General features: G+C 32.0%; 2 protein-coding genes across 2 annotated transcripts; both read right to left on the bottom strand.

The window, feature by feature from the left end:
• Positions 1–162: 162 nt before the first annotated feature.
• Positions 163–1,734, bottom strand: LOC131172101 (cytochrome P450 89A2-like). The gene has a single exon (XM_058133051.1). The coding sequence runs from the start codon at positions 1,732–1,734 to the stop codon at positions 163–165; it is 1,572 nt and encodes a 523-aa protein (XP_057989034.1).
• Positions 1,735–9,620: 7,886 nt separating this feature from the next.
• Positions 9,621–11,204, bottom strand: LOC131172100 (cytochrome P450 89A2-like). Its single transcript, XM_058133050.1, has one exon. The coding sequence runs from the start codon at positions 11,202–11,204 to the stop codon at positions 9,621–9,623; it is 1,584 nt and encodes a 527-aa protein (XP_057989033.1).
• Positions 11,205–21,783: the final 10,579 nt, after the last annotated feature.

Raw genomic sequence — 21,783 nt, 5'->3', positions numbered from 1 at the left:
ACGTGCATTAAGCCATTCATTTTTCAAATTACATAATATAATACTAAAAACAAACTCATTATTGATAATTTTAAATGAGTTTATTTTGACGATGACACAATCTTTAATTATAAATCAAACAATAAAACAAGTTTTTATTCCAACAGACACGAACTATAATCATTAAAATCGAGGAGTTAAATGAACTCGCAGAGGATTCTTCATTGATATAGTGAGGTCGAATTTCTCAGTCAAATCAACATCTTCTCCATCAGCTGGTTTCCACTCAAAATGCCAAACCAAATTTGCCACAAGGTACTCCATATGAAGCATAGCCAACCCATAACCAGGGCAAATCCTCCTTCCTGCACCAAATGGCATCATCTTGATCTCTCTACTTCCAGTCACATCAAACCCTTGTTGACGATGATCATTATCACCATCACTACTTTTCAAGAACCTCTCAGGCTTGAACTCCATTGGATTTTCCCAAACATTTGGGTCTCTCCCCATATCAGCAATCAAGAAGTTGACTGCAGTACCTTTTGGTACTTTGTAGCCACCCAATTCTACATCTTCTGTCACTGCATGCGGTGTCGCCGGTGCATACCCTGGTGGGTGCCGCCTCAAACCTTCTAGAACCACTGCTTTTATATAAGGCATCTTTTGCAGATCATCTTCTTTGATGAACTTCCTTTGATCATCTCCAATGCCACCTTTTATTTCTTCCAAAATCTTAGCTTGAATTGCTGGGTACTTCACTACGTTAGCCATGATCCACTGCAATGCAGTCATCGTTGTATCGGTGCCGGCGCTGATGAATTCATTGCACAAACCAACAATTTCGACTTCTTTAAGGTTCTCCTCTTCTTCAGGAGCTTGAAAGTTTAGTAATGTATCTACGTAAAAAACACCACCTTGATCTTTTCTTGAAGTGTCTTGTTCTTGCTCCGATATCTTCTTTCTTGATCTTATCAGGGGAACAATGGCTTCGTCGTAACCGGTGACGATTTCAGTCAGCTTCTTCCATTGCTTTTTGAACAAGAACTTCCCCAACTTTGGCAGGATAATGAACAACTTGAATCGATGGAAATTCTTGAAAAGTCTTTGTTGAGCAGCTTCAATCTCTCTGATTTGTTTCTCTTCAACATTATCTCCAAAACACAAGAGAACCAACATAGAGAAGATTGCATGGCGAAAATATTCTTCCACAAAGACAGCTTTCTCGCCCTTAGAATCATGTTTAAAGGCATCAATCAGATTGTTCAGAACTCGCTCCCTGACATGGGAGAAAGATCTAAGCTGAGAAGGATTGAGAACTCCTGCTGTGAGATTTCTACGAAGAGCGCGCCAAGTAGGTCCATAAGGAGATTTACTAATGATTTTCTTAGAGTTGCTAACGATGAGGTTGTTTATAGAAATGGGGCGGTCGGCAAAAACGGCACCGTTTTGGACAAGAGCTTGATGGGCCAGCGAGTTGTTGGTGATGTAAATGGTGGGTTGAGATCCAAGATGGACAGTGATGAGAGGGCCATATTTCTGTCGAAGGTTAGAGATGATAGGGCCAAGTTCAAAGAATGATTTCCCGCGAAAAACGAAGGTGGCTATGAGGGAAATTCTGGAAGGTCCAGGAGGGAGATTCGGATTCTTGTTGGTGGGTTTTGATGACGAAGAAAGAAGATGATGAAGTTGAGTGATAAGAGGTTTCAGGAGAAGACATAGGCACAGAGAAGCAAAGAAGATGAAGAGCTCCATTGATCTCTCTCTCTCTCTCTCTCTCTCTCTCTCTCTCTTTGCATGTGAGTGTATGCTTATGGATATTCAATTGTTAAGCATGGTATTTATAGAAACTTTTTTCACATAAAATAAGGTTGGTGAACTTTTTCTTTTTTTTTTTCTCTTAATTTTATTCATAAATATAACTTGCTGCCCTCCAGATCCATTAAAAAATGCCGAAAGGGTAACTTGTAATAGTGGATTAACAATAATTTTAATTTCATTTCGTAATTAAGGAAAATCAATTCTTTTTCTTGTAATTTATTATTATTATTATTATTATTATTATTTGCTCTTTCATATGAAAGAGGAATGGAATTTTCATTTCTTTAATAGGAAGCTTGATTCTGCATGATCTATACTTGTGCCTTAATCTCAAGCCGTATCAATTAATTGTTTTTTAAAGGAAAAGAAAAGGTCTTCATTGAGATTAAAACTAGTATAAACAATTATTTCTAAAAATTAATTAAACAATAAAATCAGAGTTTTTATAAGTATCAGATTTTACTAGACTGTCTGCCAAAGAATTTGAGATTAAAGCGATCCAAATTATGCTTTAATTAATTTTTTTTTTATATAGCAAGATTTAGTTATTGTTTGCAATAGAGTTTACTTCTTAAATGACATGACTGATAGGGAAATTTTATCTAAATTCGATCTATTATATACTCAAAATATAAGATAGTTGTTGAAATTCATATCGAGAAAATACTTTTTAAAGTATAATAGTAAGAGAATATTAAAAAATAATTTAAAATTAAATTTAATAAAATTTATTCATAAAATATTAAAATAATAAAATAATATTGTTAAATTATTTTTTTAATAGTATTTAAAATGATATTTAAAAAAAAAAATAATTTTGACGCTTCAATTTTAATGCGAAATAGGCCCTTAATCCAAGTAATTAATTAACTATATTAATGACTTGAGTCAGATTTTATTGAAGGGAATGGAAGATTGATGACTCTCTAAAACCTTCAAAATCAATAATAGTTCTACTTCATTAGAGTCCCTTAAGCTATTGGGCAAGAAAATTACAATTTCGAAGAATTCCACCAATATCTGCAGAGCCAAGATTCCAAATAGATGAAGCATAACATTCCATTTGAGAATGGGAAAAGCAGGTGGTAGCTAAAAGGGAACATGGTCTCTCAACTTTTGCAGCTTCTCAATTCTTGGCACAGTGAGGGAAAATGATTATGCTTCATATATATACATATATACGTGAAAACTTTTATTTTATAGAAATAGAAAATTTCATTAATCATATAATAGAAAATGAGTATTCTTATCAGGGTTAGCGAGACTTTATAAATCGCTAGAGATTTATAATAACACTTAGTTTCATAATTTAAATTTATCAATTATTTAGCTTTCATCTATTACTATTCTCTCTTATATAATTAATTTAACCAAAAGAAAAATTAATTAGAGGATTAAATAATTTACAAATTAAAAATAAATGTTAAAATATAGGAATTAAATAGTAATATATATATAAAAGATTGTTTTAATCAAACAGAAAAATAAATAGAGCAATTTTATGTTATAACTTACATTCCTCCAACAATTATGCAATCATAATATTTGACAGAAGCAAGTCAACTTCCAAAAATCAATGACTTCAAGTCCGTGAGTTTTTTGAAAAAAAAAAAAGTCGTGAGCTCCAAATATCTTTTTATTTAAGGAATTCTATTTAAAAATGAAAATTTTAATTTATTACAATAAAAATTATAATTTAATTTGATTAAAAATTGACCATTTTCATCACGAGATGATATAAAAATAAAATTTTCATTTGTGGTTTAATATTTTAGACTCAAAATTTAAATTTTAATCATTAAGATAAGGATTAAATCCACTTATCAATTGAAATAATTTATAAAATTAATTAAAAATGCATATTAAAATAAAATTTTAATTAATAATGAAATTTAAAGGTTTCAATTATATGGGGGGTTATTCAGGAAATGCCCAAATATTAAGTTGGAGTAACTTGTAAGAGCCTATTTGGTATTGTGATATTCAAATCTACTTTTTAGAAAAATATCATTTTGAAGGGATAATTAATTTTTTTTTTTTTTGTTTCATCTTTGAGAAATGAGGATGGTGAGGGAAATTTTAAATTTGAATCTTTTTACCTATTTATTTCGAGAATTATCATTTTTGTAATAAGAAAAAGAAAAAATTACATCCTAATTCACAGCTATTTTCTCAATCTAGTAAACCTTCATTAAATCTGAAAAATTCATTTTTATAGAAATAGGAAAACTCCACATGTTATTTCAAAGGAAAACAAGAAACACTCCCCATCACCTTGGAGAGATATATTGTTGGGAGGAAAAGTCACAAACCCCGAAAGAATTAGTCTTTTATAAATCGTAACATAGACATAGAAGATACCTAATGTACCAAAAATAATAATAATCATAATCATATTTTTTATATATAATTTTTTGATTTATTGTTGGAACATCCATCACAGTAAACAACATCCCTATAATCAAACTCTCTCCTTCTTTTCTATCTTTCTTCTTTTTGAGTGGCTACTGTTGAGTATTTTCATCGGTGGTTACCTCTGTCTTTTTTATTATATTTTTTTCAATAATATCCAGATCTGTATCCTTTTGAATCAAATTTGTATTTGTTTTCAGTCTATTTCTATTGATAAATTTGAGTTTTGTTGCATCCTTTGGAAGGATTTGGTATCTCTACTTCTGTAAGGATTTGGTATTTCCTCATTTGTAAGAATTTACTATTTCTTCCATTGCGATGATTTGCTTTTCTTTTTTATCAAGTGTTTTGCTTTATTATTTGGGTGATAGTGCAATAGTAGAAAATACATATTTTCTCTTCGTGAAGATATTATTTTTTGATGATTTTCAGATCAAAATTCTAGGAAAACTATGGAGTTGAACAGTGATTGATTGCCACCGAGTAGAGTGTGCTTCCTACCAAATAGCTAAATCAAATGTTCTATCGACATAATCAAGTTTTTCAAACCAAAATGATTCTTATTATATTTTATATAAGTTGTTTATCTTAAATTTTCTTATGTAAAATTATAATAGTATAAAATTTAATACTTCAAATTTATATTCTATCTCCATTTAATGAAAATTTTATCTTTTATTTTCTAAAAACCAAAAACATCCCTATGATTTCCGAATGTTTTGCTTATTCAATTGTACTTTTGTGCTAAGCGGTTGACTCCACTTATTTCATACGTAGAAAATAAATATTTTAGTCCATTATTACAACAGAATAGAACACTTGTTTTTATATAAACTAGCAAAGTACTTATTAATTATTATTATTATTATACTAAGATAACGTCACGAGCCAGATTACGTAATGTGAAATTTATTTTTAATTTAACTAATAAATACAAATCATTCACATCAATATTAGAAGAATTTCATAAATAATTTTTTAATGATTAGGTTTCAACAAAAATCTTAATGAGTCTAGATGTACAATAACATATGATTATTTATTTAAATTTGCTTACGTACATTAGTTCACGAGCACCATAATTAGAGTTTAAAAATGCTATAACTAAAACTAGATATTATCAATTGTATACATACCAAGAAAAATCCTTCTCGGTTCGGCCGAGCGTCCTTTGGTGGCCTAGGAGACGACGTCTCCTTCTCCGGCCAGGTTAGGTTCCATCGCTTTTCCGTTTAGTATTGTATGGTTTTAGGTTTTGTTTGTGGTTATGCAGATCTTGGTTCCTTTTTTTTTTTGTTGAAGGTCTGCTATGGAAGCTAGCTTTTCTGTAGATGGTATGTAGTTTGATGCGTCTTGAGTGATGCGATAGTCCTCTACTAAGTGGATTATCGATGAATATGGGAGATTTCTATAAAAATGCTACTTGCGGATTGCAGCACCGCGTTAACAAATGGTTACTGGCTTTTCATAGCTAGATGAGACTAAGATTTTGTGGCCCTTGCGTTTCCCTCGGTTCCATAGCGTCAGCACTTGAGTCTCAGGGGTGTTTGGTTCACCTATTGGGTAGGTGTAGCTAATAGCTGATAGACACTCAAACAGGTGAATCAAAGTATTTGATAAGCTTAAAACAATAAAACTAATATCTGATGGGTAGTTGATATGGTTTGTATGGTTTGTATTAACGCTATTTTTAGAGCTGTTTCTCATCAGCTAATAGCTGATTTGATTTAATTTTTTTATTTTGACCATATTATCCTTTTTTATTTAACTCGAAAGTTAATATTATTAATATTTTTATATTTTTCATTTATAATTTTAACATTTTAATTAACACATTTCACCTTTTGTAAAAATATTTTTTGTTAATAACAAAAAATATAAAATATTTATTTATATCTAAAAACTTAAAATTAATTATAAATTTTTATTTTATGAACAATAATAATTACTTTATTATTTTATCTAAACTTTTAAAATTATTTAATTATTTTTTAAAAAAATTAATTATTTTCATATTTCAATAATAAAATAAATAATTTAATATAATAGATTAATAATTATATTTTTATTTTAATAATATAATAAATGATATAACATATTAATTTGATAATTGTATTTTTAATTTAATAATAAAATAAATAATATAATATAATAAATTTATAATTTTATATTTATTTTAATAATAAAATAAATTATATAATATATACCCTTATTGATCATTTTACATATTAACAGTAACGGTTAAACATAGTTTTACCAAACATTTAACATAAATCATTATCATCACCGCCAATTATCAAAAACAGCATTATATCACCATCAATTATCGCCATCAAGAATAGTTATATCAGCTAATAGTTATTAGCTATCAGCTAACAGTTATCAGCTGTATTCAACAGTTAAACCAAACAGTCCCTTAGTCTTTTAACTGGAAGAGTTGGTTCGGGTGGCAGTGGTTGGTTCTTCTTTTGTCCAAGCTTTTATGGTTTGTTCTTGCTTAACTTAGGTAGAAGGATCTCCACGCTTGGCTTTCGGCGAGCTTTTCTTCGCTCAGCCATTGATGACGATGGCAAACTGAAGGCAGAAGAAATTACTAGGTTTTCTTAGTTGTCTCTGTTAGGGTTTATTGTAAGAGACTAGGCTTGTATGTTTTGGACTTCTTCTGTAGCTGAGGCTCTAGTTTGGAGTTTCAGGCTTTAAGCTTTTCTGTAATATGAACAATTTGTACCGTCTCTGCGGCCATGATATGCAAGTTTAATTTGCAATTAAAAAAAAAAAAAAGAAAAAAGAAAAAGAAAACTCCTTCTCCCAATGAGCTCCAAGTGCCAGCCTCATTATTAATACAATTGCTTCTAAGCTTAACATAACCAATCTAGGCGTATATATCATATGCACGTTATATATAGTCAATGTGCGTCTCGTGATTTAATTTTTTATAATATTAAATTATAATGACTGTATTTTATTATAATTACAGTTAATTAAAAAAATTACATAAAAATAAAATTAATATATACATATATATTTGATATTTGTCTTTATATGTATAAAAGATTTAAATATTATTTTTAAAAGCAGTTCAATACTAAAAAAAGTAGGTATCTAAAAAAAATCAATTTTCCATAAAATTAATATTAAATAAAAACATCTGCAAATAATTTTTATATTAAAAAAATTATTCACTAAATAATATTACTGTTAGCAAATATATAATAAAATATATAGTTTTAATTTTTTTTTTTTAAATTAAATAATTGAAAAAAATTAAAGTTTATAATCAAACACAGAATCTCATGTTTAGTTGTTTTTTATTATGTTAAGAATATATCTTATCTATGCACCTTTTAATTAGTAATCTACTTAAAGAAAAAGCAATAACAAATGTAAAAGCTTCTTGCTTTAGGAAGATTTCAAAAAGATGACTTTGTTCTATCATTATTTTTTATAAAAAGCAAGCAGGAGACAGCAAAACAACATATATAAAATGTCACAATTATGACTAATTGTAAAACTAATAATTATTAAAAATCATTATATGCAAAAATTTCAATTATTTCCCAAGTTAATTAAAGAAAATTTATAACTTCACATGTTCAAAATATACTAAACAAAGAAACAAATCCACTATAAATTGGCAAGTTGGCAAAAAAACAAGTTAAGAAGTATGGGTGAATATCACACATGGTCACTTAATTTGATGAGTATTTTTTATAAAAATTACTAAATTTTATTTTTTTTATAAAAATTACTGAATTTTAATTTAATTTCATAAAAATGACTGTAATAAAAAATTAAAAATTTTTAGGTTAACCTACTGATCTGTCAACTATTTTATATAAATAAAATTATCTCATTTTATTAGTTTCTTAAAAAAAAAAAAAAAATAGAATGCATAAAACACATCAAATTACCCGCTCACCATCAAATCTCCCCTTCTCTGTTTCTTCTTCACCAGGAAACACTAGTGAAATAATTAACAGATTAATAAATTAACCTGAAAGTTTTTATTTTTTAGTTACAATAATTTTTATGAAACCAAAGTGAAATTCAATGGACTTTATGAGAGAAATTAAAGTTTAATAATTTTTATAAAAATATTAATAAAATTGAGTGACACGTGTGATAATTACCCATAGATATATAACCTTACCGTATCAGCAGAACAAGCATGTAATAGAAGTAGCTTACTTTCTATTGCAATGTTTCCTTCTACGAATAGGATTTAATTGCTTCGCAAACCCTATTGAACTCAGAGCGAATTTATTAAACCCACTTTGAAGATCGTAAGGTTGAAGTTGAGTGGAAACACCATAACTGGACTACAGCTTGTTTCCATATGGCCCTTGCATCCACTTTTATAGTTCTGCTAGTGGTAACATTATCCCATTTACTTTGCAATTATATTGTTGGATTTTGGGAACCCAATATTTTTCGTTCTTTTTTGGCAGTAATGAGAGAGAGAGAATATCTCTAATCCATCACTACAATCATGCTTTAAAGTGTTCTTTGCTTTGCTTACACAGAGTGAAGCCTCTGTTTATAATTTATGGTAATTCAATTTACCATAAAGAAAGTCATGTTGTGTCTTATATTCAATTTGTCATCACAGGTTAGTAATTTGCATCACAAGTGAGGCGTGAAGGGGAATACCTTGAAAATTTGCATCACAAGAGATGAAAATATCGAATGCCTACTCTGGGAAATGTTATAATGTGACTTGCAGAAACAAAATTCTTCATTGTTCAGGATTTTATATGAAACTCGCAGTCAGATCTCAACGGTGTTTGTGTTCTAATTTCTTGAATTGGTTTCTTGATATTGTGTGATATCCGGTCTCCAAAGATGTGGGAAGAGTTGCAGATTGAGATGGGCTAATTATCTTAGGCCTGCTGTCAAGAAAGGAGAGTTCAGTACTGCAGATCAGTAGCAAAAGATCATCCAACTTCATGCTTCTCAAGGCTACAGGTAAAATCACACAAGTGAATTCCCTCAGATGCTTTTATATATAACTACAATTGGGATTACTTTTAAACAATTAATTAAGGATACTGGCAAGAGGTTGACAAGTTTTGCTGAGTCCATTGGCTTACCCTTTTCTTTTAACATAGTTTATCGTGTTTGATATATTGGAGCTCAAAGAAAATTTTTTTGAGACAATTTAGACCAATAATTTGTTTAATTTTAATTTGGTCTATATGCACCTAAAAATCTTTGAATAATTTTATTTCCACAAATATTCCAGATTTTTAGTTGCAAATCAATTTATACATGGTGCTGACTTTTTTTTTTTTACCTATTAGATATATAACAGGAAATAAGCTTAACTGATTGCTTCTTATATAGGTTGCTTCTTAAAGAAATATATATTTAAGTTCCGCAGCTGCGTGCCGGTGATGATATGGTAATCACTAAAACCGAGGAGATAAATGAACTCGCAGAGGATTTTTCATTGATATAGTGAGGTCGAATTTCTCAGTCAAATCAACATCTTCTCCATCAGCTGGTTTCCACTCAAAATGCCAAACCAAATTTGCCACAAGGTACTCCATATGAAGCATGGCAAACCCATTACCAGGGCAAATCCTCCTTCCTGCGCCAAAAGGCACCATCTTGATCTCTCTACTTCCAGTCACATCAAACCCTTCTTGATGATGTTCATGATCATCATCACTATTTTTCAAGAACCTCTCAGGCTTGAACTCCATAGGATTTTCCCAAACATTTGGGTCTCTCCCCATATCAGTTATCAAGAAGTTGACTGCAGTACCTTTTGGTACTATATAGCCACCCAATTCTACATCTTCTGTCACTGCACGCGGTGTCAACGGTGTATACCCTGGTGGGTGCCGCCTTAAACCTTCAAGAACCACCGCTTTTATATAAGGCATCTTTTGTAGATCATCTTCTTTGATGAACTTCCTTTGATCATCTCCTATGCCTTCTCTTATATCCTCCAAAATCTTAGCTTGAATTGCTGGGTACTTTACTACGTTAGCCATGATCCATTGCAATGCAGTCTTCGTTGAATCGGTGCCGGCGCCGACAAATTCTTTACACAAGCCAACAATTTCGAGTTCTTTAAGGTTCTCCTCCTCTTCAGGATCTTGAAAGTTTAGTAATGTATCTACGTAAAAAACACCACCTTGATCTTTTCTTGAAGTGTCTTTTTCTTGCTCCGTAATTTTCTTTCTTGACCTTATCAGGGCAACAATGGCATCGTCGTAACGGGTAGCGATTCCAATTATCTCCTTCCATTGCTTTCTGAACAAGAACTTCCCCAACTTTGGGAAGATAATGAACGGCCTCAATCGATATTGGAAATTCTTGAAATGTCTTTGTTGAGCAGCTTCAATCTCTCTGATTTGTTTATCTTCAACATTATCTCCAAAACACAAGAGAAACAGCATAGAGAAGATTGCATGGCGAAAATGTTCTTCCACAAAGACAGCTTTCTCGCCCTTAGAATCATGTTTAAGGGCATCAATAAGATTGTTCAGAACTCGCTTTCTGACAAGGGAGAAGGATCTAAGCTGAGAAGGATTGAGAACTCCTGCTGTGAGATTTCTACGAAGAGCACGCCAAGTAGGTCCATAAGGAGATTTACTGATGACTTTACTAGAGTTGCTACTAATAATAAGTTTGTTAATGGAGATGGGGCGGTCGGCAAAAACGGCACCGTTTTGGACAAGAGCTTGGCGGGCGAGAGAGTTGTTCGTGATGTAAATGGTGGGTTGAGAACCAACATGGACAGTGATAAGAGGGCCATATTTCTGTCGAAGGTTAGAGATGAAAGGGCCAAGTTCGAAGAAAGATTTTCTGCGAAAAATGAAGGTGGCTATGAGGGAAATTCTTGTAGGTCCAGGAGGGAGATTCAGATTCTTGTTGGTGGGTTTTGATGACGAAGAAGAAAAAAGAAGAAGATGAAGTTGAGTGATAAGAGCTTTCAGGAGAAGACATAGGCACAGAGAAGCAAAGAAGATGAAGAGCTGCATTATCTCTCTCTCTCTTTGCAAGTTAGTGTATGCTTATGGATATTCAATTGGTAAGCATGGTATTTATAACAGAAATTATCAAGTACATTTGGTATAAATATATCATACTGGATCCGTTTTTTATATTATAAAGATGATTTACTTTTTTTGAAAGAGAAAATATTATTTTTTAGTATTTTTTAATATTTTCTATGTACCTAATAATTAGTAGTATTTATAGATTTTTTTTTACATATTTTTGGCTTAAATTTATTGATAAATAAAATTTGCCGCCCTCGAGATCCATTAAAAAATGTTGAAAGGGTTACTTGTCGTTAGGAGTGAGAATTATTCGGCTTAAACCAAATAAATTGATCAAACCAATTGATTTCAATTTTTTTGGTTTGATTTTAATAATATTCGATTTGATTCGATTTTAGTTTTTAAAAAGTTTAGTTATTTCAGATCGATTTGATTTTTGAAGATAAAAAATCAAAATAACTAAACTAAACCGATATAAGATTAAACTCACACACTTAACTAATATAGGAATGTCTATTAGCCAAGTGGTAAGATTGGTTTAAAATCTTTTCAAAGGTTGCGTGTTCAATTCTAATAGTCTACATTTTTTATTTTTTTTTTTTTAACAATCAATCCTAACCATTCCTCTAGTCTAATCTCAACCTTCCACTTGCACTATATATATATATATATATATATATATATATATATATATATAGCCCTAGCCTTCCTCTCTTTCACTTGCAATCGTCTCCCCCTCTTTTGTTTCTTTTTCACATTTCAGGCATCCTCTTTATCATTTTTTTTTTTTGCTATCATCCTTTTTCTCCATTATGTTTTTCTTTAATCCACTAGGGTTCATCTTCATTTTATGATCAACACTTTAGAATTAATAAGAAAATATTATTTTTTAAGTTTGCACTCCTGATGCAAAAGAAGATGGAAGCACAATCTAAAGGAGACAACCATGTCGAAAGCAGTCTAAGAGTATCAAGAACATCAAAATACAACCTTGCAGTGTCGCAACAGCACCAATACCATTGTCATGACCCGATCCCATAGGCCAGATTGACACTAGGATCCAAGACCAGTAGTAAGCCTTACTAATCTTAAATCCATAGTCAAGGCCTAAAATTGAGGTCCAACATGTAAATAAAATAAAATAAAATAAAATAAAATAAAATATTATAATATATTTTTATATGAGTCATCCTAACCCGATAACTATCAAATACTAAAGTTAGGAGAGCTCAGCTCAATCCTAATATCATCATTTATAAATTATTTAAATATCACAAAAATCTTGATTTATTGATATCAAGAACGTAAATTAACACAGTTCCTAACAAGGTCCATACTATTGCTAACACGTGCGGAGTTCTAAATTATAAATTTAGAAAATAATAATATAAATAAATAACTGCGAATAAACCTGCGAGGAAGAAAGCAAGTTATTCTGAAAAAGAACTTCTCCTATAGCCTAGAAAAATAAGGTGAATAGGAATGAGCGTTCAACTCATAGAGTAAGATATAAATTTTACATATAATTTCTATAACTATCTAGTACTAATCCATCCCTAAGGATAAAATACAACATAGATCAACAATTTCACCAAAATCAAACAATATTCACACAAAGAATAATTTGGAGTACTCACACACTTATGTGTCATATCAGTATAAATACGATATGGGAGCTAATCCCCTATATAGCTCTCTTGATCCAAGGCCTGCTAGCGAGATCAACTCGAGTTGGACTTTCTCTTAATAATCTAAATGCGGGGGTCAGCGAGATCAACTTAAAACCATACTCAACCTGACTTTCTCAAAAAGGACTGGGCTCCAAGCGAGACCAGCTTAAGCCGATTTGCCCATCCTACCCATATCCATCACACCACACCACACGCACACAGCTCTAAACTACCCTAAGGCGACATCCACATCCATTTTTTAAATAAGAAAATGCAACATAAAGCATGCCTAGTATTTAACTACATACATATATTTATATGTGATGCATGAGCATGCTTTGAATATAACAATATTGAAATTATAAATAAAATTAATATCTATTCATTGATTATCGGAGATTAATGCGACGGTTGAGTGGGAAGGATGGTTGACCCTGATCAATGGTTGACCCTGATCACCTAAACAATTGTAATATAAATTTATTAGTACTATTTCAAAATAAAACTCAAAAGAGATAAAAGACAGCCTAATTTTTATTGAAAATTCGACAGAGTTTCCCCTATACATAGGACCTACCCAACCTGTAAAATGGTTCAAATAACACTTCTAGAATCACACATCTCAACCCATATCTCATCAGCATTATATGACCCCTCCTGGGCCCTCCAAACTAGGCAATAGTCACAAACTTGAAAAATTATATTTTAGCCCCTAAAACGGACATTCTGCAAAAATCACTCAAATGAGCTCTAAAAATTATAAAACTTTGGCCCGCGGTCCTTAACAATATTATAAAACCATTGTAAAATGAATTATAATTTTCTAATAACCCCGAAAATTTTAGGGATTTTTATTCAAGAATATTACTCAATTTCATAAGTTTCCAATAGCTAACATATTCTTAATTCAATCCAATTCAACATTCACATATTTAACTCTCCATTCTCAAGCTTCAATCAATCATATAAAATTTAAATACCAAAAATTTATATAATCTTATATACCCGTATGCTAAAATTCTAACTAAAACTCATATATATTTTTTTTGCAAAAATATTCCACAATCACCCAAAAATTCAACAAACACCATAGAATATCTCTAAATCATTTTACTTTCATTATACATTTTTCTTAGAATTTTTCTCTAATTTTTCCTGTCTAAGAAACACTGTATTTAAGCACCACAGGCTGAGAAATGAGAAAAATATTCTTACCCAAAGCTTATCCGTGTCTCAAAATTCTCAAAAATTTATGAGAAAGCCTCTGGAAGTTGAATCATCACCAAAGCTCACCGGAGCCACTCCCGAAATCACCGCGCACGGTGGTCAGCCACTAGTCGCCAGCTACATCTACGGAACTGGTCATACTGGAATGTTCCTCTCCTTCTCCTGATTCCATAGATACCAACCTTGTATCATAACTCTTCACCATTTGCTCAAACCAAGCTTCTAAAGTTTACTTTCTCTCTCTAACTTTCTTCCTTTCTCTCTCTTCTTTTCTCTCTTCTCTCTCAAATTTTCTTGAATTTCAAACCATCAAACCTCTATTCTCACTGCCAATCACCAGAAAATCACAAAATTTCAATCATTTTTTCCCTTCCTTTCTTCTTCTTAGTCTTCTTCCTCTTTCTTCCTCTTCCTCCCATTTCTTCTTTCTATTCTTGTTCTGTCTTCTTTTCTTTTCTTTTTCTTTTTTCAAATCTCCAAGAAAGGAGATTCATGTGGCTGGCAGAACTTTCTGCCAGCCACACATTTACTATTTATTTATTTTATTATTATTATCTCACCAAAATCAATAAATAAATAAACAAATAAAATTTTAATTAAATTCCCCTAAAATATAACTAATTAATAATTTAAATCCTACTACTAAATATTTAAATTGTTTTACTTAATTAAGTATAAATAAAAATATAAGTATAGATAAAAGCATCAAACTATTAATACTTTATTACTTAGTATAATGTTAAACTTTAAAACTAATCATTTAAATTTAAAATTGAAACTTTAAAATAATTTTACAAAATATGTTTAAAAATAACATTAGAAACATATAAATGACCATATTGCAAAAATTATAACAGAGTTAGATAATATTAAAATAATATTTGAATAATGTAATAAAATATAAAATTTATATTTCAAAATTTTGGGTTATTACAATTTCCCCCCCTTAAGAAAAATTCGTCCTTGAATTTTCAAACAAAACGGGAATAAAGAAAAGAAGGATATTGGGATTGATGCGAGTATTTACTCCTCCAGCTATGCAGAGATGGTTGAAACATTTTATTATTCAAACTCTTCGTATACTATAGATCACATTTCACTGTTCTATGATTCTACTGTAGTGTCCTAACTGTCATTATCTCTTCCTATAGGGGCTCTTATCTCTTAACTATTCATTGACCATTTTTCTAACATCTCAAGTATTCACTACACCTCACTGCACTTTACTTGATGTCTCATAACTTCAATCAACTTGGTGCTTGCCTCTATTTCATTGCACCCTAATATGTCTCTTAGTGATTTTAGTCCCCATTTTTCTATTCTAACAACCTCTGTTCCCCAAAGACATAACTTATGTTCCTTATTCCATGGTATCCTATAAAACGTTTTCCACCCATCATAGGCATCCCGTTTAAAATCTTTACTTGTCTTATGACCTTAATAGTCAACACTTATACATCTTCTTACTCCTATGATGCTTCGAATTTCCACTCTATTTGTATCTTTACTAAGTTTCTTAGACCAACTCCTGCCCATCATATGTAACTAGTCAGGTAGAGTTCCATTATTTCTAAAATTCTAACCTAACGATTGGCTCCTACCAGCACATCCTTCACATTATGTGACATTTATAATTGACCATAGAAAATTTCTTCTTGTATCTCCTTTCCTAACTTAACCATTAGAATATTATTATTCCCTACTACCCTTTGTAGGAAACTACTCATCATGGTTAGATAAGTATCCTTGAATCTATAATTTCTACCTGAACTATCATAGTAGTGAGAAATGAGTCTTGTACCTCAATCCCAGACAAGATATTTCACGTATTCGTTCTCCTTAATATAGTCACATCTACGGCCCACAGCTTTCCAAACTTCAGCCTCAAATTTACCCATCAGCAACAATTTCATCCACTAGAACTCATCCACAACTAGCACTTCCTCCAGCTTATAGTTCAAAAGGGTTGTAAGCCCTGGCAAGTAACTCGATTTAACTCCTGCCACTAATCTAATCATCCTTTCATACTTGACATTAGGTACACACCGTCGTTTTCGCCTCAAGAGATTGAATACGTATGAGCACCCATTGAATTTTTAATTAATTGGATCACTTTGACACAACCTCTCTTCTTAACACAATCTCTTTTATTCCCCATTTGTCGTTCATCCTTATAATCATTTGTCTAGTGCCCCCTTATATTTTGCTATATTCTAGAAGATAAAGCACTGATAAACTCTTTCAGAACTAACTAAAGTCTTACCAACAACCACTCTTCAGATCTTTATACTTTCTAATAACTCATGAGTAATATCTATACTTATCTTATCCCATCCTGTCCCCTACTAGCATTCTGTTGTCTACTGTCTAACTAACATTCATGTTCCTGACAAGGTTAACCTGTTGGTCACATTGAAAACACTTGTTTGGCCTCTAATTATAGAATCTGGGTCGCACCATTGTGAATTTTAACTTCAAATCTTTATGCCATTATCCCCCATTCCTTTCTCTCATCAGGTATATTCGAATCCATTAGGTTGAATTTTTATTCAACTAGCTCCTACTGACTTTGCTTCTTATCTGATAAGACAATTCAAGTTACCCTAACACATTCTATATCTACTACCTACTTTGGTTGCACACCTCACTTAACATTCCTTATACTGTCAACAACCAAAAGGGTTCTTATGTCATCGCTGAAGGAGCGGAAGCATTAAAAACATAAGATTATACCTTTGAATTCAAAAATTTTCACCTAGGGTCACATGCATCATGCAAGATTTATTTTTATCCATTTGATTTCAATGATTAACAACATATTACAACTCTTTTAATATGCTTTTGGATCTGTATTTGCTATTTAAGATTTTTAAAATTAATCATATTAATTTTTAGAATCCTAGATTAGATCAAGAACAAATACACTAACCTCTTGATGTACTGCATCGTATTTGCACCTTTGGGATGTGTCTTTAGGACACCAAATGTTGTCCCTCTAGCTTGTCCACACCAAGAACACCTATGGCAGCCCTTGAACAGCTTCTAAAACCTTTTCTATTAATTAGAAAATCAATTTCTGCCTTTTAATAGATTAAAGATGTAAACAGAACACTAGAAATAATTTCTAGTATTTTTAATTCAAGAGATTGTTTGTTAATCTCTTGGAATAGATGAGAGAAGAAGATGAAGAGAAGGGAGAGCTTCTTGGGTGGTGGCACCAAAGATATCAGCTGCTGGTTGTATTGTTTTCTTTTTATAACAACACTTATATAGCTAGGTCACTACTTAAACCCTTGCCACATGTCACTCTCTGATTGGTTCTAGGTTTAATTGACCCAGTCACGTTGTGCCAAGTGTCAAACCTATATTTAATCTTGATTTTAATCATCTTACATGATTAATAGACATTTGGCAAGCTTATGTGTAATGCCATGTGTCACCATCTCATGGTGCCACATGTCACCATCTCATGGTGCCACATGTCACCCTGTGAAATGACCAAAAAGCCCCTGTGTCGTAATTTTGAGTTCTCAACCCAAAATAATTTCTCTTCTTCTAATCAATTTATATCAAATATAAATCAATTAATTAATCTTTATTAATTAATTCTCATTAATTAAATTCATATTTAAACACTTTAAATATAAATTTAACTTATACTATACATCCAATAATCTAGATTTGGTTTCAAGTCATGCTAGGGACTTTGCAATCTAATTGTAAACCAAACTTATTTAATTAATCAATTAAACTCTTTAATTAATTAGTTAAATCATATTTAATTTGGTGATTACTTGTGTATGTGTGTGACTTACTAGGCTCATCACTAATTGGCAATGAGATATGATATCAACTCTTAATATCATCAGAACTCTTTCTTACCATAAATGATTTCTCTAAATCATTTTATGCACCTCATAGACCATGGTTAACACCTAGCATAGTATGCCATGGCCATCCAATCAGTAATAAAGTTTACCTTAAATGAACCTATAATCATATGTTACCATGCACTAGAATCTTTCTGTTACAAAATCCCAATTCGAGCTGGAGTCATGGTTTATGTCAAACCCCATTTGCTATGAATATTATGTTCTCTTTTAATTCCAGTTCTTGATTAAAAGATTTTCTCATCAGAAACTCTTTTCTGATTAAATCTACCTGTCCTGGCCAGGAACTTGAAACATCAAGAACAATTAAATGAACATAGGATTTTATCCCTATTTACTTAGAGAAACAGATTCCATCTTGATTAACACCTACCTCCATATATAACTAGTAGGAGCCAACACATGCCCATATACCCATACACAGTACAAGTATGAAAGCAGTATCAAACTCAAACCACCTATATACAAGATAACCGTGTTATCTCAGGTCTAAAGATTATATGCACTGATATGATTTATGACAATACATTGACAAGAGTAAGCTCCATGTGCTTGTCATAAATGTCACTGGTTCGACCTACTTATCATGTATAAGTGCCTATCATGTTTGTTATATGGCATTAGACTCACCATTCCATCTTATTTATATCTCATATAAATAACTTGGGAACAAACATGAATACAATCTTTCTGGATAAGTCATGTCCTTATTGTGAAGTATCCTCGATTGTGAACCTTTTTTATGATACTTTGTACTAGAAATACTGTCACTCATATTCTTGACAACTTAAGAATAGAATCTCTAACAAAATATCAATGGACCTTTTCTATTACACATAAATATATTATGTAAACGGAAAAGTGGAAATTCCTTTTATTAATAAAAACATGTACAAGATACATACTAAATGATATGCTCTAGGGTATACTACTAATAATCTCCCACTAGCACTAGAGCCATTCATTATAATATCTTAGACCCATCTTCTCAAGATGTCGATCTAGCTGAGTCTGTGACATAGGCTTAGTGAATGGATCTGCTGGATTTTCAGCTGATGCTATTTTCTGCATGGCTACATTGCCTCGCCCTACTATTTCTCTAATAATGTGGCAGCGCCTTTCTATGTGTTTGGATTTCTGGTGAGACCGGGGTTCCTTAGCCTGTATGACTTCTCCATTGTTGTCACAGTGAAGTGGAACTACTAACTCAATGGATGGAACTACTGCAAGTTCTGTCACAAACTTCTTTATCCAAACAGCTTCCTTTGCAGCACTTGAAGCAGCAATATACTCAGCCTCTGTAGTGGAATCTGCAGTCATACTCTGTTTGGAACTCTTCCAACTGACTGCACCTCCATTATAAATGAACACATATCCAGAGGTAGAATTTCTATCATCGATATCTGATTGAAAATCAGAATCAGTATAACCATCCAATTGCAAGTCTCCACCTCCATATATCAAGAATAAATCCTTAGTTCTTCTCAAGTACTTAAGGATATTCTTGACAGCTATCCAGTATTCCAAACCTGGATTGGATTGATACTTGCTAGTCAAACTAACAGCATATGCGATATCCGGCCTAGTACACAACATTGCATACATTAAACTTCCAATGGCCGAAGCATATGGAATCCTGGCCATTTTATCTCTTTCTTCATGTGTCTTTGGAGACATCTCTTTAGAAATATGGATACCATGTCTAACTGGTAACAATCCTCTCTTAGAATCAAGCATGTTAAACCTCTTTAACACCTTTTCCAAGTATAGACTTTGGGATAAACTAATTATTCTTTTTGCTCTATCTCTATAGATGCGAATCCCAAGAATATAGGTTGCCTCCCCTAAGTCTTTCATGGAGAATGTATTTGACAACCATACCTTTACAGTTGTCAACATACCTGTGTCATTATCCATCAACAGTATGTCATCAACATATAAGACAAGAAAAGTGATAGCACTGTCACTAACCTTCTTATATACACAAGGCTCATCCTCATTTTTGATAAAACCAAATGACTTAATGGCTTCATCAAAACGGATGTTCCAACTCCTCGAAGCTTGTTTCAACCCATAAATGGATCGCTTTAGCTTGCCTACCTTGGAACCATCTTGGGATTCAAAACCCCTAGGTTGTTCCATGAAAATGTTTTCTTCAATGTATCCATTGAGAAAAGCTGTTTTGACATCCATCTGCCAAATCTCATAATCATAGTATGCAGCTATTGCTAATAGAATCCTAATTGATTTAAGCATGGCAACAGGTGAGAAAGTCTCCTCATAGTCGATTCTTTGCCTTTGGCGAAACCCTTTAGCTACTAGCCTTGCCTTATAGGTCTCTACCTTTCCATCAGAACCAATTTTCTTCTTGAAAACCCATTTGTTCCCTATAGGTACAATACCTTCAGGTGGGTCAACAAGATCCCAAACTTGATTTTTATACATAGAATCAATCTCAGATTTCATAGCATCAATCCATTTTGAAGAGTCTATATCTGATATAGCTTCTTCATAGGTAAGTGGATCATCTCCATGATCTACTTCTTCAAGAGTAGACAACTCTTGTTCTTCTTTATGAAGGAAACCATATCTCACTGGTGGGTGAGATACCCTGGTTGTTCTACGAGGAACAGCTGTAGATGTTATATCAATAGGTGTAGGTTGACTAGATGGATCTATATCCATATGATTTGTTGGTTGGTCAGAATTCTCCAATTCTAACTTTATTTGCCTTCCTTTGCCTCCTTCTTGAACAAACAGTTGTTCAAGAAATGTGGCATCTCTACTTATCATAACCTTTTGTGAAGTAGGCAAATAAAAATAATATCCAAAACTATCTTTTGGATATCCAACAAATCGACCCTTTTCTGATCTGGTTTCCAATTTATCAGCGTTCAGCTTTTTGATATAAGCTGGACAACCCCAAATCTTAACATGCTTAAGACTTGATTTTCTTCCATGCCATATCTCATAAGGTGTGGAAGAAACTGATTTTGATGGAATCCTATTCAGAATATACAAAGTTGATTCTAATGCAAATCCCCAAAAGGAGATTGGCATATCAGTATAGCTCATCATACTACGTACCATATCCAATGGGGTACGATTTCTCCTTTCAGATACATCATTCAGCTGTGGTGTTCCTGGAGGAGTCAGCTGGGAAACAATACCATGCTCTCTCAAGTATTCATCAAATTCAGTACTCAAGTATTCACCTTCATGATCTGATCAAAGAGCTTCAATACTCTTTCCTGTTTGATTTTCTACTTCAGATTTAAATTCTTTGAACTTTTCAAAGGATTCATGTTTGTATTTAATCAAATACAAATACCCAAACGTTGATTTATCATCAGTAAAGGTAATAAAGTAATGAAAACCGCCTCTAGCCATTTCCTTAAATGGACGACATACATCACTATGTATTAGCTCCAAAATATTTTCAGCCCTTAGCCCTTGTCCAACAAAGGGTGATCTAGCCATTTTGCCCTGAAGGCAAGATTCACAAGTTGAAGTAGGCTTAGAGCCCAATGAGGATAGAATCCCCATTTTCTCCAGTTTTGCAATCCTATCTTCTGCAACATGACATAACCTTAAGTGCCAAATATATTTTGAACTTGAGTTGATTTTCACCATAGCATTGCATTCATTTAGATCACTTGCATTCATTTTGTGTTTGTCATTATTATCCAAATAATAAAGACCATCATTCATATAACCCGAACCAACATAGTTAGTTCCTAAATAAATATTGCAAACATCATCTGTGAACTG

Source organism: Hevea brasiliensis, chromosome 13 (assembly GCF_030052815.1).
Source record: "Hevea brasiliensis isolate MT/VB/25A 57/8 chromosome 13, ASM3005281v1, whole genome shotgun sequence".
NCBI lineage: Eukaryota > Viridiplantae > Streptophyta > Magnoliopsida > Malpighiales > Euphorbiaceae > Hevea > Hevea brasiliensis.
Note: the sequence above shows the minus strand (reverse complement) of the source record. Positions and strands in the feature narration are given on the sequence as shown.

What these genes read in the sequence shown, in the direction of transcription:
- LOC131172100 (XM_058133050.1), bottom strand. Translation starts at nt 11,204, where the DNA reads ATGCAGCTCTTCATCTTCTTTGCTTCTCTGTGCCTATGTCTTCTCCTG.
- LOC131172101 (XM_058133051.1), bottom strand. Translation starts at nt 1,734, where the DNA reads ATGGAGCTCTTCATCTTCTTTGCTTCTCTGTGCCTATGTCTTCTCCTG.